The sequence below is a fragment of the Chrysemys picta genome, chromosome 1 (assembly GCF_011386835.1).
Source record: "Chrysemys picta bellii isolate R12L10 chromosome 1, ASM1138683v2, whole genome shotgun sequence".
NCBI classification, from domain to species: domain Eukaryota; kingdom Metazoa; phylum Chordata; order Testudines; family Emydidae; genus Chrysemys; species Chrysemys picta.
In genome coordinates, this window is record NC_088791.1 from 297,529,069 (window position 1) to 297,555,408 (window position 26,340).

Here is a 26,340-nt window from a genome sequence, read left to right on the forward strand (position 1 = left end):
GTGTTACTTTGAGCACTGTGTTCTCTTTGGGCACTAGTACTATCTTAATTTCCTTTTATGCAAAATGGGGATAATACTTATCTATCTCATAGGAGTGTCATGAGTCTAAATTAAATAGTTGAGATCTTTTGGGGGAGTGGGAGAGAAGCTTTGATATGGGGAGGGATAGCTCAGTGGTTTGAGCATTGGCCTGCTAAACCCAGGGTTGTGAGTTCAATCCTTGAGGGGCCCATTTAGTGAACTGTGGTAAAAATCTGTCTGGGAGTGGTCCTGCTTTGAGCAGGGGGTTGGACTAGATGACCTCCTAAGGTCCCTTCCAACCCTCATATTCTGTGATCTATGTGGTCCTTGGATGTTAAGTACTGTTTTACTTGCTTTGAACAGCTGCGTGAGTCTGAACCAGGGATCGGCAACCTTTGACACATGGCCCATCAGGGAAATCCGCTGGCGGGCCAGGACGGTTTGTTTACCTGCAGCATCCGCAGGTTCAGCCGATCGCAGCTCCCACTGGCCGCGGTTTGCCATTCCAGGCCAATGGGGGCTGCGGGAAGCAGCACGGGCCAAGGGATGTGCTGGCCGCCGCTTCCCGCAGCCCCCATTGGCCTGGAACAGTGAACCATGGCCAGTGGTAGCTGTGATCGCCCAAACCTGCGGATGCTGCAGGTAAGCAAACAGTCCCGGCCCGCCGGCAGATTTCCCTGACGGGCCGCATGCCAAAGGTTGCCGATCCCTGTTCTGAACAGTGATTCTTCGAGTGCTTTCTCATATCCATTCCCATGTAGGTATGCATGCGCCACATGCACTGTCACCATAAGGTTTTTCCCTCAGTGGCATCTGTCAGATCAGCTCTGGTGCCCCCTGGAGTCACGCCCTCATGGCGCTGTACATAAGGGCCTGCTGCCCCGCCACCCCCCGATTTCATTCTTTCCGCCTGTGATGGTTGCTGGAACTGCTCGTCCTTGCTTTGCAAGTACTCTCCCCAGTGGACTTTTGTCTTTTTCTCCTGTAAATAGTTAAAATTTTAGCAGTTAGTTGTTACAGCCTAGTTAGTAGTTAGTAGTAATAGAGTAGGACCCAGCTTAATGGGGTTCTTCCCTGGCACCGGGACATGCCTCGGTCTTTGGGGTATAAGCCGTGTGAGGCTTGCCACAAGCCTATGCCCATTAGCAACCCCCACTTAGCTTTCCTCAAGTGTTTGGGTGAATCCCATCTGTGTGACTGCTGCAGGATTTTTAAAGGTTTCAAACCCCAGACCCAGAAAGAAGGGGACCAGAGACTTAAGTTCCTTCTGATGGAGGCGGCTCTTTGCCCTTCCTCGGAGGCACCTAGCACCTCCGCCTCTTTGAGAGAGCACCGGCTTCTTTGAGAGAGAGGCACCACAGCCTGGCCTCTCCGGCACCAAGGAGGGACTCCTCATCTGTGTCCTGGGACTCCCGGCCCCACCAAAGTTCGCCCACGTAGAGGAGGTCTGCTCACCTGGCACCGATCCCATTCACTGATGCCGCAAAAGAAACAACGCAAAATGGACAGGGTAAGCTCCCCTACTCCGAAGCCCGCCAGTCATAAGGAAACCGGCAGAGTGAGACCCGTGCAGGGCCACTCAGGCTCAAAACCTGCCAATTTGGTGCCGTTGACTCCGGCCCCAGTGAGGGGGCCATCAAATACAGTGCCATTGAACTCTCCTCCGAGGGAGAGCCACAGCAGTGCAAGACTGGAGCTTCCATCAATGCCATGAGGCATTCCAGGCAGCACGGGACTTAATATCCCTATTGGTACTGCCAACACCAACCAGGTGCGATCCGGCACTGGGGGCAAGAGTGGCTACAGCACCAAGACCGCAGGTGCCGTTGAAAGGGAAGCCGGCAATGATGCAACAATTACAAACAACATAACAGCAATGTTCTATATAAACAGACGGTGGAGCATGCTTCTCTCACCTATGCCAGCCAGGAAGCCCTCCACCTGTGGGAGTTCTGCATAACTTGATCCATCTCAAGGCCTCTTATCTTCTAGGGGCCCTGAACGTGTTAGCGGATCATCTCAGCAGATCCTTCTCCATTCACGAGTGGTCCATTCGACCGGTGGTTGTGAGGCACATTTTCCAGGGGTGGAGAACTCCCCAGATAGACCTGTTTGCAACACAGTACAACCGGAAGTATCTGCAGTACTGACCCTTGCAGGGTCACATTCTAGGTTCACTCACAGACATGTTCCTTCTCCCCTGGAAGGACCATCTCTTCTATGCATTCCTACCCATTCCGCTCATACACAAGTACCTGCTGAAGGTCAAAAGGCACAAAGTGAGCCTGATCCTGATATCATCGGCCTCACCGTGTCAGCACTGGCTCACCACTCTCCTGTGGTGAGCACTGGCTCACCACATCTCACAGCCTGGAAGCTCCATGGCTGAATCCTCTGGAGTAAATATGCTCGGGGATGGTTCAAGAGGTTGTGTTAGGGAGCAAAATGGAAAAGGTTCTTCATCTGGTCAGTACAGAAAGGGGTCTCATCCATCTGAGCATCAATACCATGTGTTCTGGAATATTTGCTACATCTGAAGCAGCAAGGGATGTGGGTGTCTCTGATTAAAGTACACCTGATGGCTATCTCGACTTTTCACCCGGGGTGAGCGGCAGGTCCATTTTCGCTAATGCGCTCTGTAGCTGTTTTCTTAAGGAACTGGACAGGCTGTACCTATGGGTGAGGCAGCTGATCCCACCTTGAGACCTTAACTTGGTACTATCAAGACTCATAGGAGCCCTGTTTGAGTCCTTGGCAACATGCTCTTTGCTTTACTTGTCATGGAAGGTGGACTTTCTCGTGGCCATCACCTTGGCCAGGAGGGTCTCAGAAATCAGGTCCCTTACTTTGGAACCACAATGCACAGTCTTCTTAAAGGACAAGGTCCAGCTGTGCCCTCACCTAGCCTTCCTCCCTAAGGTGATGTCGCAGTTCCACAATACTAGGACATTTTCCTCACAGTCTTCTTTCCGAAACCACATGCCAATAGCTAGGAGCAGAGGTTTCACTCACTAGATGTCAGGCGAGCGCTGGCCTTCTACATAGAAAGGACTGAATTGTTTAGGAAGACTACTCCGCTTTTCGTTGCAGTAACTGATAGGAGGAAGGGCCTCCCAGTCTCTGCCCAATGAATTTCTTTATGGATTACTTCTATTCGCATGTGCTATGACCAGGCAAAAGTCTCTGCTCTGGCACTGACGGTACATTCCACAAGAGTGCAAGCGTCTTCAGCCACATTTGTGGCACAGGTTCCCATCCAGGATATCTGTAGAGTGGAAACGTAGTCTTCAGTCCACAACTTCGCAACACCCTACGCCGTCATGCAGCAAGCTAGGGATGATTCTGGATTTTGCAGAGCAGTGCTACAGTCTGCTTGTCGTTGAACTCTGAACCCACCTCCTGCATCTGCTTGGGAGTCACCTACATGAGAATGGACATGAGCAAGCACTCGAAGAAGACAAAACGGTTACTAACCTTCCGCACCTGTTGTTCTTTGAGATGTGTTTCTCATGTCCATTCCAAAACCTGCCCTCCTACCTCTCTGTCAGAGTTGCTGGCAAGAAGGAACAGGGAGTGGCAGGGCAGCAGGCCTCTATATATAGCGCCATGGGGGTTTGACTCTGGGGACACTAGAGCCAACCCAACGGATACCACTGAGGGAAAAACCTTCCAGCTATGGTGAACGTGGCATGCGCACATCTACATGGGAATGGATATGAGCAACACAACTCAAAGAACAACAGTTACGGAAAAGTCAGTAACCATTTTTTTTTTTCAGTAAAAACCCAGTGAGCTTTTTAATATGTGATATGATTCAGTCTTGTTAGGAAACTGGCATTTATCACTTAGTTACAGTTTATGTTCCTTGACATGATAGCAAATGGATCACAAATTAAACTTCTGAATGTCAGAAAAAACATTTCAAATATTTGTTGGGTATTAAAAATGTTTTTTAATCTGTGGCAACATTGTTGTTTTTAGGCTCTAGCTCAAGTAGAGCTAGTACGTGTACATCTACCCGAGCCCAGAATTACGCTTCCCAACTGCTGTGTAGATGTACCATTAGGGTATGTCTACGCTGCAGTAAAACACCCGCAGATGGCCCATGTCATCTGACTCGGACTGTGGGGTTAAAAATTGCAGTGTAGACGGCCAGCTAGTTCAGAGCTCACCCAACTCCCATTGCTAGAGGAGAGAGAGCCAGACTAAGCTAAGAGGTGGTGGAGCTGCTGCTAGCTCGAGGGGCAAACAAAGAGCACAGGAACGTTTTTGATTACACACCTCTAAGTCTAGCTGCTTCTGGTGGTTATGTGAACATCATCAAAATCCTACTAAATGCTGGTGTAGAAATCAATTCTAGGCAAGTTCTCTTTTTCATCCCTACTCCCCTGCTTTTATAGTTGCTTGTTAAATCTAAAATAAAAGTTCACTGAAACAAAAAATCATTCCTAAAGCTTTTAATCTTGATAAGATATTTAAAGAAATGTACGGTTTACATTGCTTTAGTTTTTGCCCAGTTTTAGACAGCAACAGTTCAAGTATGCTTTTTGAAGACCCATACCATTTTAACTCTTGTTCCTTTCTCCCCCTTCCTTCAAGCGTCTCTCCATGAGTTTGGTAGCAAAAACTTAGCACTCCTTTCTGGGTTATGGTGAAAATCCTCCTACTGACTTTGATCCGTCTGCTAGTTGAATATAGATACTTTTGAAACAAGAAACAATAACTCACCTAGACATAGCATCTCCTTTCTCTTATTCCCCCCGCCCCATTCCCTTTCTCCAGCCCAGTTACCAAAAAGTGTACAGTTTTATTTAAAAAACTATTTTATAATATGTAGAAGTTACTCTATGTAGAAGAATAATGTCTCTTTTGCTCACCTGATAGTTCAAAAGACAGTAGGCTCTTTGTAAATAAAGTTTTTCTAATAGTTTTAGCATGTAAATATCATTTCTATGTCTGGCCTTATTTCTGTTTGCAGAGGAGAAACTGAAACCATAACCACCATGGGGGGAGGGATAGGTCAGTGGTTCGAGCATTGGCCTGCTAAACCCAGGGTTGTGAGTTCAATCCTTGAGGGGGCCATTTAGGGATCTGGGCCAAAAAAATAGTTGGGGATTGGTCCTGCTTTGAGCAGGGGGTTGGACTAGATGATCTCCTGAGGTCCTTTCTAACCCTGATATTCTATGTGTCTAAGTTCCCCCACCCCAACCACTAACTAGATCCAGCACCCCATTTCCCAATCTGAGAAAACAATCTTCTCAGAATACCCACTAATGTTGTTAGTCCTTTAGCTCAAGTAGCAGAATTCTATACAGTAATGCTGAAGGTTCTGGGTTCAGGGCAGGGGGGCGAAGGAGGGATATAGTTGCACATAATAGAATTTGTTTTTACCTTTCTCCTTTTAGGGAAAAAAAAACCATAGGGTATTACATTAAAAAAAACTGTTAAAGAACGCTACTTAGGTTACAAAATCAAATACTCAGAAATTAGGAAATGCCAGATTTATTGTCATCCTTGCAACCTTAATTCAGCCTCCTTCTGCATTATGATGGTCTTTGATAACATGCTATTTTTCCATAAGACTCCTCCCTCAGAGCATATTGGCACACAAAGGGGCAGAATTAAGGTTGCACAGTCAACTGTAAATGTGGCTTTTACAAGCTTTTGAGTTCTTGACTTGCAACCTCAATTTTAACTTGCAACCTCAAGTTCTTCTTCGAGTGCTTGCTCATATCCATTCCATTAGGTGTGTGCGCGCCGCGTGCACGATCGTCGGAAGATTTTTACCCTAGCAACACCGGCGGGTCGGCTGTGGAGCCCCCTAGAGTGGCGCCTTCATGGCGCTGAATATATACCCCAGCCGACCCGGCGCCCCCTCAGTTCCTTCTTACCGCCCCTGACGGTCGTTGGAACTGTGGAGCGCTGCTTAGCTGTTCTCCACTCTCCCTAGTTTAGTTCGTTATTCGCAGTTATAGTTATAGTTATAGTCCTAGTGTTTATAGTTAAATAGTTCAATAGTTTTAAGAGTTGTCTAGTTGTTATAATAGTTCAGGGGATTAAGGGGGTCGTCTCCCCCTTTCTCCCCCGGCCGCGGGGCCGGGCTCATGCCCAACGCTCCCGGCTTCAAGCTGTGCGCCTCCTGCGCTAAGCCTATGCCCACGAGCGACCCGCACGATTCCTGTCTGAAGTGCCTGGGAGAGTCCCATCAAACAGATAAGTGCAAGATCTGTAAGGCCTTCAGACCAAGGACCAAGAAGGAGCGGGACTTTCGGCTCCGGCAACTCCTGATGGAGGCGGCACTTAGTCCGGACGCTCCATCTACAAGTCAGGCCCCGGCACCTAGCGCCTCGGTGCGCAGTGCCCCGGCGGCACCGGCCATGACGACCACGCGAGTGGCGTCAGATGAGCCTTCCCGGCACCGGACCTCGTCGGCACCGCAAGCACAGCAAGTGCCTCGGCGCCAGTCATTATCCCCGGGGCATAAGAAAGCCCATAAGACGGGGACCTCCGTGCCGAAGACGCTGGCTCCCCCAGTGCCGGGGGTAGAGCCGCGTACGCCGGTAGAGCACCGGAAACAGGTGCCTCCAGCACCGTCGACTCCGGCGCCGAGGCCGTTGAGTCCGGTGCAGACGGCGTCTCCACCGAGGCCGGCGGTGATACAGTGCCTCCCGTCGACGCCAGAGACCTTCGCGGCGGCGAGAGACTTAATAGCTCTCACGGAGCCGGCACCGCCTCAACCACCGGCACCGACGGCACCGTTGCCTCGCCCGGTCCAGTCGAGGGGGAAACCTGCCTTGATGCGCCCTCCATCGCAAGGGCTGGAACCTCGGCACCGATCCAGGTCCCGAAGCAGGTCCCCACGCCGCTCGCAGTCCCGGCACCGAATATCACCTCGGCACCGGTCGTACTCGCGGCCAAGATCTTCTTCGCGGCACCGCTCTACGTCTCGGCACCGCTATGATCGTCGGCACCGATCAACGTCGAGACGTAGTTCTCGGCACCGCTACGGTCGACGCTCGACGTCGAGAGGCCGCTCCCGGTACCGGGCATACTCCAGGTCCTCGTCGAGGTCCAGATCCGACTCCCGGCACCGACGAGGTCATCGGCACCGGTCGCGGTCCCGGCACCGATCGCCGGCACCGCGTGGAGATAGATCATCTCCAGACCGGCACCGTGCGGCACCGCAGCCCACGGGAATCGTCTCGACGCTCTCGGCACCGCCATGGCCATCGAGATCGGGGTCTCGCTCCTCGGAGGACCTCTCGAGATCGGCATACCCCCCTCAGGGGCAAGCCGAGGAACAGGACTTGGGCCATTGGAAGAACATAACAGAGGACCATTCTCATGGCCCATCTCACTGGTCGTTTTGGACCCCGTGGGCGTACCATCAGGCGCAAGGGGCTCCAGTTGCTTCGACCTCTCGCTCCGGTCACTCTGTTAGAAGGGCCCCGGAGTCCACCATCTCTCGGCCTCCGCCAGGGGGCATGGAGGCTTCCGTGCCCGCACCACCTGACGCCCTTGACTCAAGCGCAGGTGATGCTCCGGCCCAGGAGCAGGGAGACCAGGACCCTCCCTTGGATCCTGTTCCACCGGAGGCATCTTCCTCTTCCTCTCCGGATGAGGCAGTGGCGGGCACATCGTGCACAGGTCCACCTCCAATAGATCTTCGGGCTCACCAAGATCTTCTGCGTCGGATGGCCCGTAATATGGGCCTGCAGGCGGAGGAGATAGTGGAGGTGCACGACCCCATCGTGAATATCCTCGGAGCGGATGCCCCATCGAGGGTGGCGTTACCCCTGATCCGCACGATACAAGCCAATGTATCTACGATATGGCAGACTCCTGCCTCTATCCCACCCACAGCGAGAGGGGTGGAAAGGAAATACTTTGTCCCGTCTAAAGACTACGGGTACTTGTATACCCACCCCCAGCCGTGTTCACTGGTGGTGGCATCAGTGAACGCAAGGGAGCGCCACGGTCAGCAGGCCGCAGCGCCCAAATCGAAGGAGGCTAAGCGCCTCGATTTATTCGGCCGTAAAGTTTACTCAGCCGGAGGGCTGCAACTTAGAGCGGCTAATCAACAGGCGCTCTTGAGCCGCTATAGCTTTAACTCCTGGAACTCTATGGGGAAGTTCAAGGAGTTGGTTCCCCAAGAGTCCAGGGAGGAGTTTGGAGCCCTGGTGGAGGAGGGTAAGAAGGTGGCTCGGACCTCCTTACAGGCCTCCTTAGACATAGCGGACTCTGCTGCGAGAACCCTGGCCTCAGGTATCGCTATGCGGAGGATCTCCTGGCTCCAGGTTTCGGGTCTGCCTCAGGAACTGCAGCAAACCCTGCAGGATCTGCCCTTTGAAGGACAAGGGCTGTTTTCAGAAAAGACGGACTCTCGCCTGCAGAGCCTCAAGGACTCCAGGACGCTCATGCGTTCCTTGGGGATGCATGTTGTGGGCCCTCAGCGCAGGCCATTTAGACCGCAGCCTCAGCGCTTCTTACCCCCCCCCCCCCGCCTCGTCAGAGACAGGACTCGACCCGGAGGCGAGGGCGAGGTGGTAGAAGAAGGTGGACCGGCCCTCAACCTGGTCAGAACCAGGGGCCACCTAGACCACCTTCAGGGCCCAGGCAGAACTTTTGAAGGTGCGGTCGAGGACGGCGCCCCAGTCATCCCACAGGATCCAGCCCCATCCTTTCGGGATCGCCTTTCCCATTTCCACCGTGCCTGGTCCCTTATAACTTCGGACCGTTGGGTCCTTCGCACGGTGGACAGGAGATATGCTATCCAGTTTTCTTCAATCCCCCCCTCCTCCCCCCCTTCCCCGTCCCTCTTCAGGGACCCTTCTCACGAGCAACTTCTTATACAGGAAGTTTCCACGCTCCTTGCTATGGGGGCCATAGAGGAGGTTCCAGTGGAGTTAAGGGGCAGGGGATTCTATTCCCGTTACTTCCTCATTCCCAAGTCCAAAGGAGGTCTGCGACCCATCTTGGACTTGCGCGGACTCAACAAATTCGTAGTAAAGTTGAAGTTCCGCATGGTCTCTTTGGGGACCATTATCCCTTCCCTCGATCCTGGAGACTGGTTCGCCGCCCTCGACATGAAAGATGCATACTTTCACATCGCAATTTACCCGCCTCACAGACGCTTCCTGCGGTTCGTGGTAAGCAAGGTGCACTACCAATTTGCAGTCCTTCCCTTCGGCCTATCCTCGGCCCCAAGGGTATTCACGAAATGTATGGCTGTCGTGGCAGCGTACCTTCGTCGGCAAGGGATACAGGTGTTCCCGTACCTAGACGACTGGCTGGTACGCGGTCGCACCAAAGAGCAAGTTCGAGCTCACGTCCACATAATAGTGCACACATTCAACAAGTTGGGCATCCTACTCAACAAGGACAAATCCACTCTAGAACCTACCCAGAGAATAGAATTCATCGGCGCAGTTCTAGACTCCAGGCGTGCACAAGCCATCCTGCCAGACAACCGCTTTTGCACCATCACGAGCCTCATTCAAGGGCTCAAGGCCTTCCCAACTACCACGGTGAGGTCGTGCCTTACCTTGCTGGGTCACATGGCTTCCTGCACGTACGTAACCAGGCATGCCAGACTTCGGCTTCGCCCACTCCAGACCTGGGTGTCATCAATATACCGCCCACATCGGGACAGCCTGAACATGGTGGTCACGGTCCCGAACTCGGTCCTGACCTCCCTCACCTGGTGGCTAGATCGCAATGTGGTTTGCGAGGGGATGCCGTTTCACGCCCCACAACCCTCTCTGCACCTGGTCACAGACGCTTCATCTCTGGGTTGGGGCGCCCATCTCAACGAACACCATACCCAGGGCCTGTGGACTGCACCTCAGATAGCCCTGCACATCAATGTTCGGGAACTGATGGCGGTGCGCCTGGCGTGCCAGGCATTTCTCAACCTCCTACGTGGCCGCTGTGTGCTAGTTCTCATCGACAACACCACGGCCATGTTTTACATCAACAAGCAAGGAGGAGCACGTTCGTCAATTCTATGCCAAGAGGCCATTCGCCTGTGGGACTTCTGCATCGCCCACTCAATCCATCTCATGGCATCGTTCCTCCCTGGAGTCCAGAACACTCTGGCGGACCGACTCAGCAGGTCCTTTCAAACACACGAGTGGTCTATCCGTCCGGACATCATACATTCCGTTTTCCAGAAGTGGGGGTTTCCCCAGATAGACCTGTTTGCATCTCGAGACAACAGGAAGTGCCACGTGTTCTGCTCCCTGCAAGGTCGAGCTCCGGGCTCCCTCTCGGATGCGTTTCTCCTTCCCTGGAAAGACCACCTGTTTTATGCCTTCCCTCCGTTTCCTCTGGTTCACAAGGTACTGCTCAAATTGCGCAGAGACCAGGCACAGGTGATTCTGATCGCCCCAGCGTGGCCGAGACAACATTGGTACACCACGCTGTTAGAGCTCTCGGTTCGGACACCGATCCCGCTTCCATTATGCCCGGATCTCATCTCTCAGGACCACGGCCGCCTGCGTCACCCCGACCTGCAATCACTCCACCTCACGGCGTGGCTGCTCCATGGTTCACCCAGGCAGAGCAGCAGTGCTCGCACTCTGTCCAACAGATTCTGCTGAGCAGTAGGAAGCCCTCAACACGGACCACATACTTGGCCAAGTGGAAGCGGTTCTCCTGTTGGTGCGAACAACGAGCCATGTCCCCGTTACAGGCACCTATTCCTCTCATATTGGAATATCTCCTCTCCCTAAAACAGCAAGGGTTGGCGATATCTTCAATTAGAGTTCACCTGGCCGCTATATCGGCCTTTCACCCAGGGGAACTCGCGTCCTCGGTATTCTCTAACCCGATGGTCGTTAGATTCCTCAAGGGCTTAGACCGGATGTACCCACAACAACGTCAGCCCGTTCCGACGTGGGACCTCAACCTGGTTCTTTCCAAGCTCACAGGTCATCCATTCGAGCCACTGGCCACCTGTTCACTTCTGTACCTATCCTGGAAGACAGCCTTCCTCGTAGCCATCACCTCAGCAAGGCGCGTTTCTGAACTCAGGGCGCTTACATCCGAGCCCCCTTACACAGTTTTCCATAAGGATAAAGTGCAGCTTCGCCCACATCCTGCCTTTCTCCCTAAGGTGGTTTCTCCATTTCATATCAACCAGGATATATTTCTCCCGGTCTTTCATCCTAAACCACATGCTACTCGCCAGGATCAACGTTTGCATTCTCTGGACGTACGCAGGGCCCTGGCCTTCTATATTGACCGCACAAGGCACTTTAGAAAGACGACGCAACTCTTCGTTGCAGTGGCCGACCGAATGAAAGGCTCACCGGTCTCCTCACAACGCCTATCCTCCTGGATTACGTCTTGCATCCGGACTTGCTACGACCTGGCAGGTGTCTCAGTACCACACCTCACCGCTCACTCCACGAGGGCCCAAGCTTCCTCGAGGGCTTTCCTGGCGCAAGTTCCGATCCAGGACATTTGTAGAGCTGCGGTTTGGTCGTCAGTCCACACGTTTACAGAACACTATGCACTAGTGCAGCAGTCCAGGGACGATGCTGCCTTCGGATCAGCAGTTTTGCACACAGCAATGTCTCACTCCGACCCCACCACCTAAGTTGGGCTTGGGAGTCACCTAATGGAATGGATATGAGCAAGCACTCGAAGAAGAAAAGACGGTTACTCACCGTTGTAACTGTTGTTCTTCGAGATGTGTTGCTCATATCCATTCCAAACCCGCCCCCCTTCCCCACTGTCGGAGTAGCCGGCAAGAAGGAACTGAGGGGGCGCCGGGTCGGCTGGGGTATATATTCAGCGCCATGAAGGCGCCACTCTAGGGGGCTCCACAGCCGACCCGCCGGTGTTGCTAGGGTAAAAATCTTCCGACGATCGTGCACGCGGCGCGCACACACCTAATGGAATGGATATGAGCAACACATCTCGAAGAACAACAGTTACAACGGTGAGTAACCGTCTTTTCTTGACTTGCAAACTTTCTTTTAACTTAGTTTTTGGTTTGTGCTTTTTAATGTAATCTGTATAGAGATGTAGTTAAATCCAAATGAGCAGATATGGTTATCTAATGATAAAGTGTAGAAGAAAAAAGTATCCCAAGAACATAGTTCTTTGGTAATCGCTATACATTGGAAAAGTGAGACAGAAAAGCAGCCATTGAAAGAGTGGTCACAGGGTTAGCAGGAGATTGGAGAACAAGGCAAAGATAGTATTATCACAAAAGCTGAGGGTGAGTGGGCTATACAAAGAATGAAAAATAGTGTCAGAGGCAGCTGGAAAGGTTAAGGGGCAGGAGTGAGAATGAAGTAGAGAGGCTAAGACGGGGTGGGCAAAAATTGTATGGAGGGCCGGTTAGGGGAGGCTGTACCTCCCCAAGCAGCCAGGCTTGGCGTGGCTTGGCCCCCATCCCCTATCTAACCCCCCCCCGCTTCTCACCCCCAGATGGCCCCCCGGGACTCCTGCCCCATCCAACCCCCCGTTCCCTGTCCCCTGATGGGGCCCCCCCGGGACCCTGCCCCATCCATCCCTCCCTCCCTGTCCCCTCACTGCCCCCCGCCTTCCTGACTGCCCCTGAGGATCCCTGCCCCATCCAACCACCCTTCTTCCTGTCCCCTGACTGCCCCCGGAACCCCTACCCCTGACTGCCCCCCACTGTCCCATCCAACTCCTCCTCTCCTTCCTGACTGCGCCCCCGGGACTCCTGCCCCGATTCAACCCCCCTGTTCCCTGCCCTCTGACCGCCCCGACCCCTATCCACACCCCTGCTCCCTGACCACCACCCTGAACTCCCCTGCCCTCTATCCAACCGCCCGCTACCTGCCCCCTTACTGCGCTGCTTGGAGCACCAGCGGCTGGTGGTGCTTCAGCCGCGCCGCCCAAAGCACCCGGACAGGAGCCAGCCATGCCACCGCGCTGCACAGAGTACCGGGTCGAGCAGTGCAGCTGCAGAGCTGCGGCCTGGCAAGAGCTCGCAGCCCCGCCACCCAGAGCATTGCACCGGCAGCGCAGTGAGCTGAGGCTGCAGGGGAGGGGGAACAGCAGGGGAGGGGCCGGGGGCTAGCCTCCTGGGCCAGGAGCTCAGGGGCAGGGCAAGAGGGTCCCGCGAGCCAGATGTGGCCTGCGGGCCGTAGTTTACCCACCTCTGGGCTAAGACTTCACTAGGATGAAATAAAATAAATCATGGAATTCAAATGCTTTATAAACATCTGTCTAGGCAGTTTTTAGAAAAGCCCTGAAATTACAATTTTAAAATCTATAAACTAACAATGCAAAAAATTTAATGGAGAGAATAATTATTTACCCTGATTGCATATGTCAGTGGTTGTAGATCACCATGAGCCCTTTAGTGGATTTCCTTCTACTTGTCACTTTTTTTGTACAAGTGTAGCAACATACACAAGGTGTTCTATGGAATTGGCACTTAGATGCCTGACCTGTACACTCCAGGCCAAATTCTGCTCTTTTGAATATATATAAATTTGGAATAATTCCATAAACTTAACTGAGAGCAGAATTTGGCTCTCCATCTCAAATATAAAATATGTCAGAGACATTAATGAAAAAAGTTCTAGAATACGGTGTGCTGTTTTCATTTGTATATTTTATATAAAACATTCATAGATTTAATGTATTGCACATTGATAAAATGGCATTCACTTTTTTAAAAAAAACTAACATGTAGCCATTTGGTTCCAGCAGTCTGGGAGTGTTTCAAAGGCAAGTAACACCGGTAACAAATGGAGAGTTGTACAGTGTGTGAAAATATGAACTTGGATTTTTTTAAAAACAGATGCTTAAAGTTAAGCCAAATCAGTATTTAGGCACTGAAATAAGTGGCCTGACTTTGAGTGCTGAGTATTTACTAACTCCCATCAAGTCGCTATTAAATCGAGATAAAAACTGATTTTTATTTTTATTTTATTTTATTTTGTTTGTTTAATTTGTAAAGGTAATCAGCAAAAAAGGAAAGGAAATGCTTTTGTCCCTTCCCATCCTCTTTCTTCTCAACGAGGTATTAAAAAGGTGGACTGAATTGTGTTTTCTTTTTGGAGTTTTTTGGAAGAGGAGGATTATTAATTGTTTTTAAATACTTTTTTCTTAGTTTAAGTTAGAAAGGCAGACTTTGTTTATTTTATTTGGAATACTCTGCCCTGCTTGAGAACTGGCAGGATTATGAATTGTTAAGTACCAAGCATGTGAGCCTTTAGCAATTGTGCAGGGAAGGATTTCAGTTTATTCACCCCTTAATTTAAATGCCCAGCAAATAGGTGGGAGTTAAGATCTTTGTGAAAGTTTCAGTACCGTTGCCTCTTCAATGGAAGGCTGAGAAAGTTATTTCTCCAGTTTCTGGTCCTCCAAGGTGTCCTCCAGCAAAACAGGAAATCGTGGTTTATTATTCCTAAAGTGAATAAACAGGCAGGGGGGGAAAAATACTTCAAATTTTTGTCCTGCCTTTATTTAGTACACCATAAAAAAGCACAAAGCCAATTTATTTTCCTTAGCATGTTAATTTTTAATGTCCAGGACACTGGTGGATGATATGTATTAAGATATATTGCATTGTAGTTTACATGAGACAAAGGACATATACCATGTTTGGACAGACCCAAATGTCTGAACAAGACAAAGATTCTGTCCAAATAGGGAATCGTGGAGGATACTCACTCTGTTCTTTTTTTGTTTGTTTTTAATTTTAATTAGGTTCTTTTAGTAATTATAAATCCCTTTCCCACACAGAAAGGCAGGCTAATAATTAAAACGCAAAAGGCTGAAGAGGTTGCAGATTTCTGGTTTTGGTACAGATCAGTCGTCCTCTGTTTATTTCAGTTATCAAGTAATGTACAATTGATAGAAAAGCAAGTTGGTTCTGCAACGTTAGGAGGATAAACAGATTTCCATGATTAAAAATATACATACAGTTTTTGAAGCTGCATATCTGATGTTCTTACTCTGTCATTATTTATGTAATATTTTATCTATTAATGAAAGTACAAACATACTAGTGCTGTGAGAGGAAAGAAATTGCACAATATTTCCCTCATACTGAGAGCTATTTGCCAAGCAGTTATGATTAATATTCAAATATTAGGAATTATAAGCTTTCTTTATGAAGCTATCTATAATGTTTTGATTAATGTCCAAGTTAATAGATCATATTTGTAGTTGGAATAATATAACATGAAGTACCTCTTTAAATTTCACCAGCAATCCAGAAAGTAAATTATGTAAAGTTATTGCCTCAACCATTTGTTGGTTTAATCTTTGAACTTTCAAAATGTTTTACATAAAGATTTATATTTAAGTCATGTGTGTACCTTTATGTTAACTTAATTCATTTCTGTCCGGGAAGAAGGTAGCAAGCAGCATGCTCTGGAAAGGAATGTATACATTAAATGGAAGAAAGATGGCCTGTTGGGTGCACTGGGTTATGTGACGCATTCCTATGTAACAGTTTCAAACACCTTTTTATTTTTAAGGTTATTCTGGTGCAAGTTAATCCAGGGGAGGCTTTTACAATAAGAAGAGAAGATGGACAGTTTCAGTGCATTACAGGTAAAGTTAATAATGTATTTCCTTGATATTCTCATTTTATTTCAGTATAAACAAAAGGTATTGCAAGAAATTCTTTCATTGTGTAAATGTGTGGTTTTTGAAGTTGTAGGAAGAGGGTTGAGGAGGATATGATTTTAAAATAGTTTTATAGAAGATTCCAGTTAATGCTAGTGTGTAGATTTTTTTCCTTTTCACTATCATAACCATAACCAGTGCATTTTTACATGTACCATGAAATTAGATTCTGCAAAGGAAATGATTGTAAAGTTTACAGTGCAGATGAAGAAGCACTATAGGAACAATTATGGTTTTGCTTATTTATTAAATGCAAATCTCAATTTTAGAATTTAAAGCTGTAATTCAGTTTTTGAAAGTTACTTACTGACTCTGGAAACGGTTTGTTTGGCAGTCATTTGAAGGTAACTGAAAAATTAATCCTAGGGATTTTTAAGGTAGAGAAGACAATGTAGCAATGATTTTTTTTTTAAATGAACTCTTCATTCTGCTTGTGGAGAGTATTAAACGATTCCCACTATAATAGCAGCAGGACCAGGAAGCAGTGACTATCACAGCAGTCCATGAATGTATAGGCACCAGTTGTGAAAGTAGCAGTGCTTCTGGCATTAGACTGGCCTCTGTGCTCCTGGTCTCCCTGTGCTCAGCAATGCAGGTGTGGTATAATACTGTACTACTTAAAAAGTTGGCACTAACAGGACATGAATCTGTAAACTTCATGCATTCTTAGAGGCACTTACTCTTTACTTTCAGAGAACAACTGCTATCATGGTAGAAACATAGGCCTGGATGAACAAAATAATTTAGGTGCCTAAGTCCCTGTTTTAGGCACATAAGTCCCAGTTTCAGGACCACTGTGAGGCAGAAAACTCCCACAAAACCTTGTAGGCACCTACATTTTTGCAGTAAAAGTTTCCCAGGCACCTATGTTTCTGCCTCTGTGCATGCCCACTGCTGCCTCCCATAGGCCACTGCCGGATGCCTATCTCCTGCCTAACCCCCAGCGTGATTTGCAACCCGGAGGAAGATAGGCATTCGGTTGCCTAAGGGCTTGTCTTCACTTAAAGCGCTACAGCAGCGCTGCTGTAGCGCTTCAGTGAAGACACTACCTACACTGAAGGGAAGGGGTCTCCCATCAATATAGGTACTCCAGCTCCCTGAGAAGCGGTAGCTAGGTTGATGGGAGAATTCTCCCATTGACTTTCTGCTGTCTTTGGGAGGGCGCAGCTAGGTCGATTTAACTGCATCATTCAAGGGTGTGGACTTTTCACACCCTTGAGCGACGCAATTATACCAACCTAATTTCCTAGTGTAGACCAGGTCAGAGTTGAGTGCAAGTCTGATCCAGTAGACAACCTCTGAGCATGCCTACTAGATCACATCCCGCAGATGAGTTCACACAAAATAGCTTGGGGAATGGCGGAGGAGGACCACCCTCAGAATTTTTACTCCAATGGTTAGGGTATTCAAATGCGCCTCCTCCTGCTGGTGAGAAGAAATTTGAGCAGGGATTTCTAACCATTCAGCTATGGGATACTCTGATGTGGGGCTCCCTCAATCTCTCCTGTTGAAGCTGTTGCACTTCGGATAAATAATTAAAGAATAAGTTGGGACAGAGAGACAGCAAGCACAAGCATGAGAATGATTCTATAGCTTTGTGGTTAGAGCACTCATCCGAGATGTGGAAGACTTCAGATCTAGTGTGGCTACTCAGTGACTTTATCCAGAGTGCAACAGCTTCATCAGCATAGGCACATAACTCCAGAAAAGTAGTCACAGTTGAGAATCGCAAGCAGAGATAGGCACCGCCCTGCACTAGATTTAGGCACCGATCTCCGTGAGAGAGTAGGGTTCAGCAAACACCCCTCTAATCGGCATCTTCCATTGGCTAGAGTAGGTGGCTCCCTGTCCAGCATGCTGATTTTTGTGAATCGCAGTCTAAGGCTATGTCTTCACACATTTAAACACCCACGCCTGGCCCATGCCAATTGATTCAGAATCATGGGGCACAGGCTGAGGGGCTGTTTAATTGAATTGTAGACTTCTGGGCTTAGGCTGGAGCCTGAGCTTTGGGACCCTGAGGTGGGAGGTCCGAGAACTCAGGTTCTAGCAATTAAACTGCCTGAGCCCCGGGAGCCCGAGTCAGCTGGCATGGGACAGCCCCAGGTTTTTATTTGCAGTGTAGACATACATTTAGGCATCTCTGTGTCCCTGTTCATTATATTGGGAGCCTAGGTGCCTAACTCAGGATTTGTGAATTGCAGTGATTTTTCTAGGTGCTTGAAAGTTGTGACACTGAACATCACAGCCCCTAACCCCTTTTCTGCATCCAGGCCCATATTCTTTTTCTAAAAAAAAAAAAAAAGAATTTAGTCTCAAGCCTTACTATTAGCATGCTCTAACTTGTAGAATGTCACATTGTAGAAATGAAATCTTACTCACATTATAAGAACATAAGAATGGCCATAATGGATCAGGCCAATGGTTCATCTAGCTCAGTATCCTTTCTCGCAACAGTGGCCAGTCCCAGATGCTTCAGAGGGAATGAACAGAAAAGGGCAATTATTGAGCAATCCATACACTGTTGTCCAGTCCCAGCGTCTGGCACCCAGAGGTTTAGGAGCACCATAGCATAGGGTTGCATCCCTGACCATCTTGGCTAATAGCCATTGCTGGACCTATCATCTATGAACTTATCTAATTATTTTTTAATCCAGTTATACTTTTGGCCTTCATCACATCTCAAGACAAGGAGTTCCACAGATTGACTGTGCATTGTGTGAAGAAGTGTTTCCTTATGTTTGTTATAAACCTGCTGCCTATTCATTAGATTTGGTGACCCCTAGTTTTTGTGTTATGAAAGGGGTAAATAACACTTCCTTATTCACTTTTTCTTCACACCATTTTTAGACCTCTTATCATATCCCCCCTTAGTTGTCTCTTTTCTAAGATGAACAGTCCCCTTTGAAATCTGTCCTCCTATGGAAAATGTTCCATACCTCTAATCATGTTTGTTGCCTTTCTCTGAAGCTTTTCCATTTCTAATCTATCTTTTTTTAGATGGAATGACCAGCACTGTACATAGTATTCAAGGTGTGGGCATACCATGGATTTGTTGATACGATAGCATGATGATATTTTCTGTTTTATTATCTATCCCTTTTCTACTGGTTCCTAACATTCTGTTAGCTTTTCTGACTGCTACACATTGAGCAGATGTTTTCAGATAGAAATCTTGGAGTCATTATGGATAGTTTTCTTTAATGGTAACAGCTAATTTAGAACCCATCATTTCGTATATATAATTGGGATTATTTTTTTCAATGTGCATTACTTTGCATTTATCAACATTGAATTTCAGCTGCCATTTTGTTACCGTCACCCAGATTTATGAGATCCCTTTGTGACTCTTTGCAGTCTTAACTATTTTGAGAATTTTTGTATCATCTGCAAACTTTTCATCTTGCTGTTTACCACCTTTCCCAGATAGTTTATGAATATGTTGAAAAGCAAAGGTCCCAGTACCAATCCCTGGGGGACCCTGCTATTTACCTCTTTCCTTTGTGAAAACTGACCATTTATTTCTAGCCTTAATTTCCCATCTTTTAGCCAGTTACTGATCCATGAAAGGACCTTCCCTCTTATCCCATGACTATTTATTTTGCTTGAAAGTGTGGGATGTTGCCAAAGGCTTTCTGAAAGTCCAAGTACACTATATTAACTGGATGACCCTTGTCCACATGCTTGTTGACCCTCTCAAATAATTCTAATAGATTGGCGATGCATGATTTCCCTTTACAAAAGCCATGTTAACTCTTCCCCAACATATCATGTTAATCTATTTGTCTGTTAATTTTGTTCTTTACTATAATTTTGACTTGTTTGCCTGGTACTGAAGTTAGGCTTACCGGCCTGTAATTGCCTGAATTCCCTCTGGAGCCTTTTTTAAAAATTGGCATTACATTCTCTATCCTCCATTCATCTGGTACACTGGTTGATTTAAGCAATAGATTACATACCACACTTTGTAGTTCTGCAATTTCATATCTGAGTTCCTTCAGAATTCTTGGGTGAATGCCATCTAGTCCTGATGATTTATTACTGTTAATTTATTAATTTGTTCCAAAACCTCCTATATTGACACCACAATCTGGGACAGTTCCTCAGATTTGTCACCTAAAAAGAACGGCTGAGGTGTGGGAATCTCCCTCATCTCCTCTGCAGTGAAGACAGATGCAAAGAACTTATTTAGTTTCTCTGCAATGGCCTTGTCTTCTTTGAGTGCTCCTTTAGCATCGTGATTGTTCAGTGGCCCCACTGATTGTTTGGCAGGCTTTCTGCTTCTGATGTACTTTAAAAAAATTGCTGTTAATTTTTGTGTCTTTTTCTATTTGCTCTTCAGATTCCTTTTTGGCCTGACTAATTTTACTTTTACACTTGACTTGCCAGAGTTTATGCTCCCTTCTATTTGCCTCAGAAGTATTTGACTGCCATTTTGTAAAGGATGCCTTTTTTGCCTCTAACTGCCTCTTTTATTCTGCTGTTTAGCCATAGTGGCATTTTTTGCAGAGGTGCCAACTCCGTAGGTGCAGGAGGGTGCTCTGGGCTGGGATCGAGGGGTTCGGTGGGCGGGAGGGTGATCAGGGCTCAGGCAGGGGGTTTGTCTTATGAACAGAGGCTCACAGCCGAGCCTGGTGTAAAAGGCTGGAAGGACTTTGGGTGAGCATTGCTCTGTAAGACATGAGAGTATCTCGTGAAGTAAGTCTAGGTTCTAGGATGTGTTATGATTTCCTTTTATTTGTATCCATTTGTTTCCAGTATTTCTAATTGCTATCACTTGCATCTCTATACTTTGTTAAATGAACTTGTACTTGTTTTCATTATAAACATATCTATGTGCTGTGTGTTAAGTGGGATGGTGATCTGACATGTAACTGGTAAGCTGGGGTGTACTCCTTCTTTGGAAGCAGCAAATTTGTGAGTACTGAGAGTGTCCGTTGGACACTCCAGGGAGATGTTTGTGGGTTGCTGTGTGCCTATTGCTAACCTGGAAAGAGAGACAGTGGGGCTTGAGGGGATTGTTTGTCTTACCTGTGGGGGCAGATAAGATTTCCTCATGCTAAGGGCAGATGGCAGCAAGGTACCTCACAACCCTAGGTACCTCTGGGAAGCATCACAGGAGGCAATCCAGGGAATAGGCAGGATTTCAGATCCTCAATTGCATAAAAAGGATGGAGAACGTTTTTCTGCTTTCCAGATACTAACAGTGGAGGGGTCAAAACCAGCAGAACTAGTTTTCTGAGATCTATTACTTTCTATTTCTTACAAGGCCCTCTAAGCTCTTTCCATGCACCAACTACCCCTGAGGACATTCTGTGCCAAAAAAAAATAAAAATTCTGTGCACAATATTTTAACATTCTGCAAAATTCTGCAGATTTCATTTGTCAAATAAGCATGGCAGTGGGGAGCACAGGCCACTGGCTGCACAGAGGTGAGAGATCACTGTAAAGCTCCCCCCGGGATACATACTCAGCGGTGAGGCCGCACCCAACCCTGACACAGCGTAAGGACCAGGCCTGCCCCAGAAACACCCCAGGGCCCTTCCCCTCTGTGCCAGGTGCACCAGGTATGGGCAGGCATGCTCAGCAACACAGGATGTAAGTGTGGAGGGGTGTGAGGGTTTGCACCCCTGGTTACCAGGCAATACAGCCTAGTGGCCAGAGTCCATAGAATCACGCCTGGTTGCAGGCCAATGCGGCCTGGTGGCCAGAGACTCTCCCACTCCACCAGGTCCCGGCCTCCGGCCCTAACTGCAGCGTAGGACCTTGCCCTTGGCTCAGCGGGAGGGTCCTACCGAAACACGCTGAGGCTTGCTGGGGGCAAGGTACCAGTCCGTCGCCCCCCCCGGGTCGCTTCCTACCAGCTTGAACATGGAGGTCTCCCACGAGTCCCTAGGTTCCCTGAGGGCCTCCAGGTCAGTCACCTCCCCAGGTTCCTCCTGTAGTAGGGCTTCGGGCCAGCCTGGAGAGGCTTCAGTCCCTGCGCCTCCATGGGTGGCGGTTGGTCCTCCATAGGAGCTTCCCAGTCAGGTCCCTTCCCTGCAGCCTCCAGTCCAGACTGAACTGGGCTTCCTCCTTTTATACTCCCAGAGCACTTGGAGCATGCCCAGTATGGACGGGGCAGGACTTCCACCGTGAGTGCTTCTGGCCTGACGCTTCTGGGGCTGGTGCGGGGCAGTGCTGCCCCGTCACACACCTTCCCGCTTAAGAAGGATCCTCCGGGTTGGTCCGCCTCCTCCGCCCCCTCACTCTGTCTAGAGAAGAAATCTGCGTTAGCGTGGGCCTTACCCGGGCGATGAAACACGTGGAAGTCATAGGGTTGGAGGGAGAGGTACCATCGCATAATCCGGGGGTTTGTATCCTTCATACTATGCATCCACCGTAGAGGGACATGGTCTGTGATCAACCTGAAGTTATTCCCCAGCAGGTAATAACGTAGGGCGTCGATGGCCCACCTCACCGCCAGGGCCTCTTTCTCTATTGTGGAATAATGTTGTTCCCGGGGGAACAGTTTACGACTTAGATACAGTATCGGGTGTTCTTCCCCGTCTAATTGGTGGGGTGGGGATCCGGGTGCGGGTGGCTTGTCGGGATGGTCCAGGTGCAGGGGAAGTGGGGCTCATTGGGGGAGGGGTTTCTGAGTGCACAGGGGGGCTTGGCGGAAGGGTCTGGGTATGAGGGGGGTCTGGATGCATGGGGGTTGGACGGATGGGGGAGCAGCTCCCTGTATATGGATCCCTCCCCCTGCAGCTGAAGAGCGATGGGTGCAGGAAGTGGCGGGGAGGGAGGGAGCTTGCAGAGCTTCCTGCAGTTGGGGGAAATATCTGGGGGTGGGTCTGACCCAGCCCCGGATACCATGCAGGGGAAGAGGAAGTCCCATCCTCCCCAGCCCACCCAGGAATAGCAGCTGGAAGCCACCAGCTGGGTATTCCCCAGTCCCGCCCCCTGCCCCATAGTGATTTACCTCTTTGCCAGCTGCCCTGGGCAGCCGAAACATACTGCTGGGGAAGGTTGCATGACCGCTTTTGTGGCTTCCTCATCAGAAAGTCATTTTTCTGCAGAGAAGCAAAGAAATCCGGCACATGCACAGTGGCACAGAATTCCCCCAGGAGTAACCAACCTGTGAAGGATATAGTTGTTGGACAGTAATATGTCTCTGAAAGAAAATTAGCACTACACATATTGCTAAAGTTGTTATATCTGATTTGGGGAGAAAATGCAGAAATTTTCATAGAGAATCCAAGAGGGGATACATCTTTCTGCAAAGTGGATAAGGGAACTAGCATCTCCTTGAAACCTGAAGCAGAACTCAAGGTCCTCTTACAGAGGAAAATGCAAGCTTCTCTAAAGAGGATGTTCAAGCCTTCTCCATAGGCCATGGAGTCTAAGATCTATTAGATGGCTGCAAGAATTGAGCAAATCTCTGGCTGCCAGAAATAAGTAGTCATACATTGCCAAGACCTCATCCTATCTTAATCTCTTTCTTTAGTGATGGCACATTCTATATTATCAGGATATCTTTTTGTTCTGTGGTCTCCTCTGTCTGAGCTCTAAAGCTTTGGGGGTATTAATTAGGTACCCCCTATTTAGATACTACTATTCATCACTATATAAATTCTTAGCTAGCTAAAAGGTTCTTTGGGTTTGAATCACCTGTCTAAAAAAGGTCACTCTAAAGTCAGACTGGCAGCTGTCTCCCTTCAATGAAAATTCTTGTCTTGGAGGAATTTAAAAAGTTTGAGCAGTCACTGACTAATAAAAAAGACTCAGGGGCTTCCTGGGGAGGAGGACAGATGCCTCTTCCTTTCCCCCTCCTTTCCAAATGCCATTCATACAGTATAACTCTCAAACCTTCAAGAAGAGCCTGCAATACCTGAGCTTATTGCCCAGATGAAAGACCACTACTGTTTGTTCATGTACACCTTAGCCAAGAACTAGATTTGTTGCTATCTGCAAACATAATTGGATGCAACTTTTGTGGGTCATGCAGGCAACTGTAAAATATTAATCCATCCTGAATGTTGGATTTCTTGTACTATTGTGGGAGGTCAAAAACATATGGACTGGTATAGAAGATTAAAGAAAGAAACAGAAAATTATCCTTAGCTGTTAATTTCCTTTCTTCAAGAGCTTGTATACAAGTCTAGAACTTGTCCCTGTAATAATTTGTTTAATGATAATGGTTTGTTTTGTAATTATTCCTAGATTTATGTTTTGCTGGTATGGCTGTTAAAGTTTCAACTGAGTTCTGTGGACTGACAAATCCCTTATCTAAGGGGAGGATGGTGCTGTCAAAACTTAGTTATTCTGTCTCCATCTGCTGGCTGGGGAAATTGTATTTTAGCTGTCTGGAGTGTTAAAAAATGTCAAAGGAAGTAAATTAACAGACAGTGAAAACTATTTTCCCTTTCATTATTAGTTTCCGTGATTCTGCAGAATGTTTAGAAACTAAACTATTTCAGAATAATGTTATAATCAGATTTGTATTGAAGATTCTAACATGACCCTAAAGAGGATTCAAACCTTTTCAGAAATTTGTTTGTTACAGTTTATTCTTTTCCCCCTTTTGAACCACAAATTGGTCAATCTTGCAACTGTTGGTTTTGTGAGATTTATTTGAAACATGTCAGTGTAGTAATTACTTCACAATTTCTGTGGGGAACATAGTACTTTTATACCTTGATATTCAGGCAAAAGTGAATAAAACATATTGAACATGAGACTAAATGTTCATTCTTTTTATTCAAGGTATTGAACTCATCAGTATAACAACTCAATCTTTTTATTGTAATCTTAAATTATGAACAGACTAAATAAGGAGATTGAATCTAAGATGAACAGATACTGCATTTTCATGCACTATAACCTTAAAAGTGTTCCAGTTGTATGGTAAATTGTCATCTATCAACCTTACATGCAAAAATATTACTATTGTCTCTGTATAAATGCCACGGCAATCTGTGACAACAGTAGTTGTCAAATGAATGATTTAATCCTTGCCAACTTTCACAAACTCACCATCCCAATCTCTGGATGGATGCCAGTCTATTGTGATTGGATCCAACTGCTGATTCCCACGTGCTTCTAAACCCCCCAAGTCTGGGTAGTGACTGATCACTGTTCCTAGCTCTAGGCCTCATAGGTGCACTCCCAGATAAAGTTTTAAACCTGTCCTTTCAACAATTGGGTGACATTAAAGTTAAAGAATACGACAATACCAAGGAGGTTTGATTTGGGGAAACATGGACATGGAGGGTAGATTATTGAAACAAGAATTTGGAATAAAGAAAGAAAATAAAATCTAAAGAACTGATCTGAACTTTTAACACTGAGATGTCAGCAAGACATACCAATTTATTTTATCCATCATTCAAACTTTGAAAGAGTTGTCAGAAAGTTTCAAAAATCAGATCTGGAATTTTTTCTTTGTCCCTCACTCAAGGCTTGTCTACATGGGGGAAAAGCCCACAGTAACTGATGCACACTAGCTGCTCTGCACTAACTCCATGTGTGGACACTATTACTTAAGAATGCCTTTGTGCTTATTAGCTTAATGCACTGTGGAAGTGCATTCAGCTAAACCACCCAAGCACTCTCTTCATGTGTAATAAGCATCCATATGGGGAGTGACTGCAGAGTCATTAATGTGCTTGCTGCACACTGACTTCCCCATGTAGACAAGCCCTTAAGAGCTACTGAGTCATTTTCTTTCTTTAGTCAGTGGTTTATAGTAAACTCCACTCACCTTCTCTTTTCTTCATTAGTGCATCTTTTCTATCCTCTCCTCTCTACCTAATTCACCAGAATACCTGCTAAAACTTTTTCTGTTTTCTAGTGTCAGTTTTCTTTTGTATTCTGCTTCATTTTACGTAGTCTTTTTCTGCCTGCAATGAAAGCTGCTGAGTCAGCTCTGTAAAGTTTTCAGTTATGCTTTTTCTGTGGAGTTCTTTGTAGAAAGGAGGGAATGCTGTCTATAGTAATAACAATTGTGCATGTGTGCACACGCACCTACAAACACACCCATCATATATTTGGAAGTAATAGCCACATGATAAATTGTGCAAGCATGTAATAAATATATTATATGCCCACATAATTTATCAAATGCTTATAACAGCATCATCTGCACCAAATCTATCTCCTTGAGATTTATTCAGACATTCTAATTCCAACTGGAGCAGGGTTACCATATTTAACAAATAAAAAAAGAGGACCCTCCACGGGGCCCTGGCCCCGCCCATTTCCCACCCCCAACTCCGCCCCTTCTCCACCCCAACCCTGCCCTAACTCCGCCCTCTTCTCCCTCCCACTCCCAGCCACGCGAAAAGGGTTGCCCGAGCGCTACCGGCTTCATGGTTTGCCGGGCAGCCCCCAGACCCTGCGCCCCTGGCCGGCGCTTCCCCAGCGCAGCTGGAGCCCGGGAGGGGAAGTGCACGGCCGGGGGCGCAGGGTCTGGAGGCTGCCCGGCAAACCGTGAAGCCGGTAGCGCTTGGGCTTCGGGCAGCCCCTATGCCTCCGGACCCTGCACCCCCGGCCGGGCACTTCTCCTCCCCGGCTCCGGCGGCGCAGGGTCCGGAGGTATGGGGCTGCCCAAAGCCCATAGCACTCGGCTCTTAAACAGAGCCGAACAGTCAGGGGAGGAGCAGAGCCGCCGCGGCCGGAGGCTTCGGGCAGCCCCCATGCCTCCGGACC

The 26,340-nt window shown here is 47.9% G+C and overlaps 1 protein-coding gene across 8 annotated transcripts in view; it reads left to right on the forward strand.

Moving 5' to 3' along the window:
- The window catches only part of FNDC3A (fibronectin type III domain containing 3A), a 195,462-nt gene that overhangs the window by 62,554 nt on the left and 106,568 nt on the right, over window positions 1-26,340 (forward strand). For all 8 annotated transcript variants that reach the window (XM_065581235.1, XM_005287137.5, XM_005287136.5 and 5 more), the window contains one exon: window positions 15,498-15,573. In XM_065581235.1, the coding sequence (XP_065437307.1) occupies window positions 15,498-15,573 (76 nt within the window). The remainder of the gene's footprint in view (window positions 1-15,497; window positions 15,574-26,340) is intronic.